General features: G+C 49.9%; 4 protein-coding genes, 1 non-coding gene and 1 pseudogene across 5 annotated transcripts, besides 12 other annotated features; all 6 read left to right on the top strand.

Moving 5' to 3' along the window:
- Window positions 1-10,117: part of a sequence feature (heterozygous, non-Esmeraldo-like haplotype) that runs on past the window's edge.
- Window positions 620-645: a microsatellite.
- Window positions 678-1,961, top strand: Tc00.1047053509717.40 (hypothetical protein, conserved; the record flags this gene model as incomplete). The annotated part of the gene is made up of 1 exon (XM_810471.1): window positions 678-1,961. One exon carries the CDS (start codon window positions 678-680, stop codon window positions 1,959-1,961), a length of 1,284 nt encoding a protein of 427 aa, XP_815564.1.
- Window positions 684-721: a sequence feature (A-rich).
- Window positions 2,209-2,279, top strand: Tc00.1047053509717.37. Its single transcript has one exon. It is a non-coding gene; the product is annotated as a tRNA-Gly (tRNA).
- Window positions 2,331-2,382: a sequence feature (A-rich).
- Window positions 2,402-2,453: a sequence feature (T-rich).
- Window positions 2,632-2,655: a microsatellite.
- Window positions 2,708-2,734: a microsatellite.
- Window positions 2,746-3,510, top strand: Tc00.1047053509717.34 (hypothetical protein, conserved; the record flags this gene model as incomplete). The annotated part of the gene is made up of 1 exon (XM_810478.1): window positions 2,746-3,510. One exon carries the CDS (start codon window positions 2,746-2,748, stop codon window positions 3,508-3,510), a length of 765 nt encoding a protein of 254 aa, XP_815571.1.
- Window positions 3,616-3,663: a sequence feature (A-rich).
- On the top strand, window positions 3,713-6,718 carry Tc00.1047053509717.30 (hypothetical protein, conserved; the record flags this gene model as incomplete). Its single annotated transcript, XM_810470.1, has 1 exon — window positions 3,713-6,718. The coding sequence occupies one exon, from the start codon at window positions 3,713-3,715 to the stop codon at window positions 6,716-6,718; it is 3,006 nt and encodes a 1,001-aa protein (XP_815563.1).
- Window positions 6,925-7,005: a sequence feature (A-rich).
- Window positions 7,170-7,190: a microsatellite.
- Tc00.1047053509717.20 (dihydrolipoamide acetyltransferase precursor, putative) lies at window positions 7,623-9,038 on the top strand (the record flags this gene model as incomplete). The annotated part of the gene is made up of 1 exon (XM_810469.1): window positions 7,623-9,038. The coding sequence occupies one exon, from the start codon at window positions 7,623-7,625 to the stop codon at window positions 9,036-9,038; it is 1,416 nt and encodes a 471-aa protein (XP_815562.1).
- Window positions 9,125-9,145: a sequence feature (AT_rich).
- Window positions 9,265-9,291: a microsatellite.
- On the top strand, window positions 9,426-10,117 carry Tc00.1047053509717.9 (annotated as a pseudogene; the record flags this gene model as incomplete).

Here is a 10,117-nt window from a genome sequence, read left to right as displayed (position 1 = left end):
CACGTGTTCTCGGTCAATATTGCCGTTTATTGTCGCTGTTTATTTATTTATTTGTTGCGAGTACCCCAGTGAATTATGGCAAGAATCTTTTTTTTTGTGTGTGTCTTATAAACGGATTCCGTTGGGGGAGAGGGGGAGGCATCATTCATATTATTATTATTATTTGGTGGTTGGAAGTGGTAACTTTTTTTTTTTTGATTGTTCCAAATCCCTCTCTTGCAGGGCGGTGATAGGAGTTGATGGGCCATTGTTGAATTCAAATGGTTGGCCGCTATTAATGCTCTTGGTCGTTCTTCTTTTTGTCGTTTATTGCTCGGCGTATTTCTCTTTTTTTTTTTCTGCTTTTAATGCTCGGCTTCATTGTGACCAAATCGCACGAGAGGGCATGTTCAGGAATACCTGTTCTCTTTATCCCCCCTGTCACTTTGGGACCTGGCGAGGAGGGCAACGAACAGCTGCATACACCACCACATGCTCAGTTACGATCAATCGTGCGCGGGCTGGACAAGATAACATGGTGTACGGTGATGTGTGATGCCGCGTTCACATACGATGCACCCCTCCTTTCACAAGATGCTCCTTCTGAAGGCTAGAAGAGAGAAACCATTCAATTTGCTGAATATATATATATATATATATATATATTGCTGGGAACAATTGTTTGAGTGACAAACACAATGGTATTTTCTCTCTGTTTTTTTTTTTTCTTTCTTCTTTCTTTGCTGTCTGGACACAATTCCCCACAACAACAACAACACACACGCGTATATGCACATACACATACTTGCACATACCCACGAAAAGTCAAGGAGTTGCTGGAAGGAATGACGGGAGTAGGAGGAGGAGTGCCCTTCGGGGATTTTCTACGGGAGGTAGGGCATGGCATTGACACCCACACCTCGAGAATGCGAGAGGACATTCTTCTTCTTTTGTCGCCGTACATCGGGGAGCAGCTACGGCTCATGAGGGAGTCACTGCGGGCCGAAGCGGAGCGCCGAGAGCAGGTCCTGATGGATGAGAAGCGGGAAATAGAGGCCTCACTTATCGTTGCTGAAGAAAATATTCAAAAGCAGAAAAAATTGGTGCAGGCTTTGGCTCTGACTTTGGGTGACGCCCATAAAAGGTTGTGGTGGCGGCGCCGATTCCGTGATTGGCTGGACTGGATCTTAAAGAAACGACAACAACGTCAACTCTGCAGGACAATGATTCAAACTGGAAATGTGATGCGAAAGTACCATTTTTACGTACAGTGGCGCCTCTTTGCCGCGTCCCGCAGACAACGTAAGCATGCGCTTGCCGAAGAGTCACGCTGGAGCCGTCGTGAGGCAGAGCTACTGGCAGAAGCAGAGGCGTTGAAAGGGATTGTGGAGGAGGAGCGACGTCGAAGTGATGGCCTGGAAGAAAAGATGAAGGCGGCTTTTGTTCGGGGTGTATGCGCGTTGAACAAGGAAGCCGTACAGGTGCTTAGAGGGGCGCAGACCGTGGAGGAAGAGGTGGAGGAATCGAAAGGCGTGCCTCCACGACTGTATGACGCCCGGACAGTGCGTCTGCCGTCAGCACGCACGAGCCACACGCCTAGTACCACAGCCCGATTTGAGGGCCCACCCATTCAAAAAACGACGACGGCAACGACAGCACCGGCGGCGACAGCAACGATTACACCAATTGGCCCAGTTTGCAGCCAAGAGGGATATTCTTATCAGTACACTGGAGTGCCGCAGCAGGCCTCTTCACAGGCGACGTGCCCAGTACATCACTTTTGTCCACCTGGACCGCCCTGCCATGTTTGCTACGCACCCGATACATGTGCATATAATGTAAGATCATCACCGCATCAGCCCTTTGTTGTGTCGGTTGATCCATCCGCGGTGCGCAGCTACGGTGACACGCCTGCTTCTCAACGGCCACCGCACGTAGCGCGTCGGCCTGGGAGGACGGAGCGACCACGCGTTTCCCGCTGAAATCTCTTGCTTTCCTTATAGACCACTTTGAGGCCAAACGAAGAAGAAGATTCACTCACTCACGCAATGGAGAGGGATATCCTACAGGAAGAATATAATATACATGAAAAAAAAAGAATAACAACAGAATCAACGGAATTGAAAATAGTGTCCCTAGAAACATTTCCCTGCTTTCTTCTCTCGCGGAGGTCCCATCGACGGTCGGGAGGGAAAAAGACAGCGGAAGAAAACCGAGCCGCCTCCACGGGCGCAGTTGGTCTAGTGGTAGAATTCTCGCCTGCCACGCGGGAGGCCCGGGTTCGATTCCCGGACTGCGCAGACTTTTTGCCTCTCCCAAAAAGGCGCTCCGCATTCAAGTGTGTGTTCCTGTTTCTTTTTTTTTTTAAATTTTTATTTATTCTTCCTTTTTTGTATTTTTGTTGTATATGTGTAGAGGCGCGAAAAGGAAAATGAAATAGTGAAAATAATAATAATGAGAAAAAAAAAAATAAAGTGGAAGAAGGAACATTTGTGGTTGCCGATTAATTACCCGCGCAACTGTAATGACAGTGAAGGCAGGCGGGTGGAGCCGAGACCATTCGTAACCTTTTGTTTCTCCCATCTACCCATCCTCTTTTTGTAGAAATTTGCTTTCAAAAGTTAACATCTTTTTTTTTTTAATTTATCTCCCTGCGTGTGTGTGTGTGTGTGTGTGCCATTGTGTTGTTATTACTGTTCCTCCGTCCCTTTTTTCTTTTTCTTTTTCTTGTGTGCATGTGTGTGTGTGTGTGTGTTAGCGCGGCCCATGGATCGACGCCTCAACCACACGGTGATGACGCATGTTTTGGATGCGCTGAATGTTCAACGTAAAAGTGCATTACTATCCCTGCCGTTTGAGGCGTTTGCAACGACCAGTTTCACCGGTAACAAAACATCGTCGTCGAGACTACTCAGCGGACAACTGGACACGGAAAAGGAGATGATGCCGTTTGTGCGTGACGCAGTGCTGCGAGCCGTTGAACGTTCCCCTCAAGATTGTGGGGGCAAAAAAACAGCTGAATGGCCCGAAGTCGGTACCCTCATGGAAGGCCGCCGTCTTGTGGGTATTGATCTCGCCTGCACACGTCTGTCAGGTTCCTTTAACCGCAGCGATCTTTCCGGGGCCAACTTTACTGGTGCCTTCGCAGACCACAGCACCTTCAACTTGACCCGGATGCAGGGATGTAAGTTGGCGGGTGCGCAGTTTCATTCGTGTACCTTTCTGGCATCTGATGCGGCAGGTGTGGACGCGCGACGAGGGCGCTTCTCTCAGTGTGTTTTCTGTCGTGCTAACATGACCGATTGGGATGTGCGCGGGGCGACATTTTATTGCTGTGTCTTCAAATTGAGCGATCTGAGCCGTTGGGTATATGACAGCCAGACGACAGTGGTGGAGCCTGTTGATTGGGGCTGTTGCCGGCGTCTCGGCTGGATGACTCCTTCTGAGGATTGTGGGGATTGCCTTGTAGTTGGAAAGGGAGGTGGTTTCCCTTCGCTGGGTCCCCGAGAGGAAACATCACCACGCAACTGAACCCCAATGTTCATCATCCTTGTTTTTTTTTTTTTTTTTTGTTGTTGTTGGAAGCAAGCACAGCCGCAGGAAGGTGTTATTCCTATTAATAATAATATTGAATTATTTCTTGTTTTATTTTATTTTTTGTTTTGTCTTTTTCTTTTTTTTTTTGCTTTTAATTAGTGTGCCGTTGCCACTGATTTCCCACAATTTAACACCAATGCTTAAAATTGAGAATTTCATTCGCATCCTCTCTGCGATGTACATGACCCAAGATAACGAGACGCGTCGTGTTGCCACCATGGAAGTTCTGAAAGCGGAAGACCAAATGAATTCTGATGAAATGCTTCAAATTGGTATGGGCTTGCTTCGTGTTTCCGACCATGGCGCCGCTGTGCAAGCCTACGGGGCAGTACTCCTGAGGCATGCCGTGGCCTCGGGTTGTCTTGCCGCCGAAAAAGTTCCCTGTGGTGATATAATGATGTGGTACCTCAATGAACCAAGCTTGGGTCGGCTTCTGTGCGGTGACCTTGTCGATCTCATTACAGAGTGCATGATTTACGAGTGGCCAGAAAGATATACACATCTCATGGAAGAGCTCTGCCCAACGCAAGCTCAACTATCCAAACAGCCGCGTAAGTTGCGTCTTCTTCGCGCCCTCGTTGTGAGGTTTATGGACCCACACTTCGGCAATGTACCTGTTTCTCGAATGAAAAAACTGAAAAGTACCCTGTCGTCTTGCTCCCGGGTGATTCTGGCGGAGGTCATTCAGGCGCTCTTTGACCTCTATACAGCGGCTGGCGGTGAGGGGAGCCATCAGCTTGCTGAAAGTGCTCTTGAGCTCATTGTAGACTGTTTGACAATTACTGTGCATGTTGCCTCATCTCTCGCCATTTCCCAGTGGTGGGAATTGGGGTTGGGCAATGCACTGTCGGTGTTGGTGCGCTGGCTACCCGTTGCACCGGAAGCGCTTGCCGCAACTGCCGCTCTTTTAAGATGCGACGGGGTTTCAACAGCAACGGCGACAACAATGAACCAACAGCTTTTGGCGCTTGTTACTGCCGTGCTTGACTGCGTAGAGGCGTATGTGATGGAGGTGAATTACGGCATTCTAGAAGAAATCATGGAACTTCTACTTGATTTGCCTGACTCAATCGTTCAGGCTGTAGTCGCTCCTGTCAGTCAATCGTGTCTAGTGGTGTTGCGAGTCCCAAGTATTTACCTGGCTACGTCTGCGTGTCATCTTTTGAAGCGACTGGGTGATGCCGCATTTGCTCACGTAAGCCCCTTGGAATTAATGATGCGTTTTGCCTCGCTGATACCAAAGAATAAGTTTCACCCAGAATTTGGCACCGATGACGAGGGAAAGCGGCTGTCCGAGCAGCAATACGGCTCTATCGAGCCGTTTGAGCGTGGCTTTGCGGAGTTCCGCAGTCTTGCAGGCCATCTGCTTACATCTCTGGCTCGCATTTACCCCGTCGTTAGCAATCAGTTTATTTTACAGATTCTCACAACTCTTTGCGATGGCCGTGGAACTTTGGCGGATCCCCGAACGCAATCCGGCTTTGTGACGCAGCAGAGTCTCACGTTTCGTGAATGGGAGGCAACGCAATTTCTACTTACTCATCTTTCAGAATCGTTTAAGTACTCCTCGGACTACGTCTCGCAGACGATTGCGGCGTTGATAGCGAAACAAACAGAGGACATGGTTCTCTATCCCGTCTATCTCAACATGCTCTCATCCTTCTGGAGCTGTAAAGATGACGCAGCACTGGGTGTGTGGGATGGAACACTCAATATTATTTTTTCTTGCCTATGCAAAAGGCAGAAAGATCAGTACGACGTTGACGAGCTGTCGGCTCGCAAGCGTGCCGTCACGCTTCTGGTTACCGCAAGTAGTCAGCATGCCGCACGATTTGTGGACCTTTGCGAACCCTTTATAAAACGAATAGAGCAACTTCTGATGATGCCTTCCACAACGCCTCACGAGAGGAATTTCCTCTATGAAGCCATGGCGGCGCTCACCAGTGTCCTTCCCGCAGATGAAGGGCTACACCGACTCCAATCTTTCTTCACCCCTATTGTGAAGATGTTGATACAGCGTGTCCAGTCCCTGGATCAGATGAAGTTTAACAGCATTATCGTGGCGCAAGGCAGTGACCTTCAAAATGAACGGAATATGCTTCGTGACAGCGTGGCCATTGTTGCAGGGGTCATGCGTCGTTGTAAGACGTCTCCCTACTTAGTTGAATCTTTCACAGAGTGGACACCATATATTGTACGGCTTATGGAATTTGTTCATGGCCTTCGTGCAGATCAGCTACCGCCAGAGTATGCTTGCATACTTGACATGGATGGTGGTGTCCGTGAGCAGTACTTGCCTGGCCGGTCACGGAAAAGTGTGCCGCGCCAAAGCAACAAAGAAAAGGCTCGAACGGCTCTTATGGATCTTCGCATGTCATTATATCAAGTTGTTGGAGCCCTGAGCACATTTTTGCCATCAGAGGCTCTCCGAGGGATGTTACAGATGCTGACATCCTCAGCAGAGCTGTTGCCGACGCACACCATGCGATCATTGATAGTGCATTGCGTGTTTCCCATTGGCACTTCCCATACCGATCTTATTGCGAGCATCCTTCCAATCTGCGGTGTCTTCTTTGCCCGCGTTGCACGACGCATCTCAGCACGCCCGGAAGATGAAATCATTGATACGAAGCAGCTGTTTTACTTTTCAAAGGACATTTTCACATTTATGCGGCAAAATATTCTTGAGAAAAATTTGTTATCGGGAAACGTGCCGCTCACAAATCTCGTTATTGAGGTGGCGCTGACCATTCTGGAAAGCGGGTCTAATGTTTATGACGTCCCCCGTTTTATCAACGCAACCATTGATGCCAGCAGGAGCGGCTGCAGCGGGAACAGCGCCATGGAGGCGCAGGTGGAAGAGTTTGCGGTGCTGGCCTTTGGACGCATGCTTGAATTTTCTGTGCGAGCCGATGATGCCGTGTTGTCTTTTAATGATCGGGAGCGGCTGGTGTTTTTTCTCTCGGACACGTACGTGGATCGATATCCAACGTACACCGCGGCCCTCTATTCACGTTTTTCACGGGACCAGATCGATGCACTCCATACAGAATTGGTCATGACAAACCGGTTTGATACAAAACGTCGACGATTCAAGGAATTTGTTTTGCAAGAGGCAGCAAAGAACACGCGCATTTCATAACAACGATGACTGCATAGAAGGATTAAAACATTATATATATACATGCATGCATGCACAGATGTATTCATTATAATTTCTCTGAAATAACACGGGGAGGTTTCATTGCCATTTGGCCTTTACAAGAGGAAGAGAAGTGATGGGAGAGCGCTGCGCAGGAGGGGCGATGCCAACTGTGACTGAAAACAATAATATTAATGATAATAAACTGTTATTATTAATATTATTATTGGTTTATTTTAGCTTTTCTCTTCCTTTTCTTCCTCTTTTATTATTATTGTTGTTTTTATAGTCGCTGCTCTTCAACGGGCTCAAAACGGTGGAAGGGACGAATTAGCGAAAAGGACACGGCATGTGGGTGGGGAGGGAAATGTCTGAGGGGGACCGCCCGCGGACCGCGAACAGAAAAACAACGGGATCCGCGGACATGGCGAGACGTCGTTCTCTACGCTCCTTTTTTTTTTTTTTTTTTTTTGAGTTGCTGGCGAGTGGGGCGGTAAAATCTCTCGAGTGGAAAATAAAAAGGAACACCGCTTTCTTTCGATTCTCTCTTCGCGTGTGTGTGAGTGTGGGAGGCACCGTTGTGGCCGAAATGCGTGTTTCTTGCCTCTCACAATGACGCGCTCAATGGCTGTCTCTTCATGCATTGTGGGTGGTGCCGCGATGACGGAGGGGCTGAGCTCTCCACTCTGCCCATGAAGAAAATATGTGGGCCGCATGCGCATTATTATTATTATTAACTTGCCTGCATGGCTACCGCCGCCGCGACTCTTTTTTTTTCTTCCTCTTTTTATGGATCACAACGACACTAAAAGAAGAAAAGACTGAGGGAAGAAAAAAAAAACAACAAAAGTAAATAAATAACCAGGATAATTAAGCACAAAGGTGTACTCTACTTAAATAAAAGATGTTTCGCCGACGTGTGGTTCAGCAGCTCAGCAGCGCCGTGGCTTCTCTTCGGCTCCTGACTATTACGCCTATCCCGATGCCGGCACTCTCCCCTACAATGGAGAAGGGAAAGATCTCGGAGTGGGTCACAAAGGTCGGCGATGCCGTTGCCTCTGGTGATACATGGTGCAAGGTTGAGACGGACAAGGCTGTCGTGTCATACGACAACGTGTCAGAGGAGGGATTTGTTGCCCGTATTCTTGTCCAGAATGGCGAGGAGGCCTCCGTTGGTGACACGGTGTGTCTTATCGTTGACGAGGCAGACGGCATCAACTCGGACGAGGTGAAGAACTGGCATGCAGAGGGTGCTGCCCCATCACGGGCAGAGGAACCATCTGCAGCTGCCGTGTCCCCTTCGACTGGTCCCGCTGCGCCAGTCACCACATCACCTTCCACGAGCGGTGCCCGCGTAAAGGCATCCCCGCTTGCCCGCAAGACGGCGCAGGAGCTCAACGTGTCGCTGGAGGGCATCATTGGCACCGGCGGTGGCGTTGGTCGTATCGTTAAGAAAGACGTGGAGGCAGCGGCAGCTAGCGGCAGCGCGAGGCCATCGGCCGCGGCAGAAGCGGCCGAAACCAAAGTCCAATCCATTCCCAAGCAAATGCCGGCACCGGACGTAGCAACAGTAGCGGCAGCCTCGAAGCCCACACCAGCGGTGAACGATAACTACACGGATATTCCTGTTTCCAACATGCGTGCGACAATCGCAAGGCGTCTAACGCAGTCCAAGAATGTGGATATCCCGCACTACTACCTATTTGAGGAGTGTTGTGCTGACAACATGCTAGCGCTCATTAAGCAGTTGAACGCCAAGGGTGATGGCAAGTACAAGATCACCGTGAATGACTACACCATTAAGGCGGTGGCAAGGGCGAACATGTTGGTACCAGAGGCCAATTCCTCTTGGCAGGGGGATGTGATACGCCAGTACAACACGGTTGATGTAAGCGTGGCGGTTGCAACTCCAACAGGTCTTATTACTCCCATCGTCAAGAATGCTCAAGCAAGGGGACTGGCGGATATCTCGACAGAAATGAAAGAACTTGCAAAGAAGGCGCGTGACGGTAAGTTGCAGCCACATGAATTCATTGGCGGTACGGTGTCCATCTCCAACTTGGGTGCCTCCGGCATCCCCGGATTCACGGCCATCATTAACCCCCCGCAGTCACTCATTCTTGCCGTTGGCTCTGCAAAGCCGCGGCCAAAGATATCATTTAACGAGGAGACGGGCAAGTACCAGGTAGGCACGGAGGTGGAAATGGCCATCAAGTTCACGGCGTCCTTCGACCACCGCGTTGTCGATGGCGCAGTTGGCGCGGAGTGGTGCAAGCATTTTAAGGATGCTATCGAGAACCCACTTTCACTGTTGCTCTAAGAGATCGGAGCTGTGCCTGAGGGAGTAAGAGATACAGCGTGGAAGTGAAGGGGGTTGGGGCAATGTAAGGGACTTTTAAGAAATACAATATATATATATATATATTTCCTGAAGGAGAAATAAAAAGGAATAAAACGCCCGACGCCAGTAAGAGGGTCAGGGGTGTTTATCTGTGTGTTTTCTCTGCACTGGTGTTGGTGGATTTGTGGGTTTTCATTTCAGAGTGTATATATACATATATATATATATATATTTAGTGTGTGTGTGGGAAAAAGGGGGAGGGAGAGATGCTGCCGTCGTACACGTGTGCCTTTCGCTCTTGTTTTTCCTTCATTATTTGCGTATTTATTTATTTATTCATGGGGTGGGCCGCAGAGGGGGCGGTGAATGGTTTCCAAAGGAAAACAGCTTTCTGTGCTCATAGCGGGTGCGAATGGAAGTATTGGACGCGAACTTGTCTCACTGCTTGTCTCGCACCCGGACGTGGGGCGTGTGGTGGCGCTCTCGCAGACACCAATCCCCATCAACCGGTGGCGTTCGAGTTTCCCGCGGATCCACCCCGGCGATGCCCTGCGATGTCTCTCCGTCGTCTCCGTCGACTGGGATAAAATTGCCGCCGACGCCGCTCACGTTCCCGCGTCGTATGTCCGTGCAGGTGTGTGGAGCAACGAGAGCGAAGCCAACCCGGGACTGCTGGACGCCTGGAGAAGAATACGCGGCAGTGCGGCAGCGACGGGGCTGCGCTTCAGCCGTCCGCGCAACAACGGTGTGAAGGGCAACGGCGGGCCACGGAAGGCGGCACTTGGATCCAACACGGGAGGCCCATGCGGCGGTAGGGGCGGTGAGAAAAACGGGACCAACAGGGGCGTGAACGGCGACGAGGCACTCGGGAGAGGCGGTCGCAACGCCAGCCGGTTTCCCACCACATCCGGCAGCAGGAGCAAGGCGGGTTACGTTAAAATGTCGATGGGGGATCCCACAGCGAGTGCTGAGGCACGAAATAAGTTTTTGAATGAACTGCTGGAGACTAATTAAAATAAATCCGTATTCAGCGGCCACCATGTCGTTATCAACTGTTT

The sequence above is a fragment of the Trypanosoma cruzi genome, genomic scaffold (assembly GCF_000209065.1).
Source record: "Trypanosoma cruzi strain CL Brener 1047053516417 genomic scaffold, whole genome shotgun sequence".
Taxonomy (NCBI): Eukaryota; Euglenozoa; class Kinetoplastea; order Trypanosomatida; family Trypanosomatidae; genus Trypanosoma; species Trypanosoma cruzi.
The sequence above is the reverse complement of the archived record's forward strand: the minus strand, read 5'-3'. Positions and strand labels throughout refer to the sequence as shown.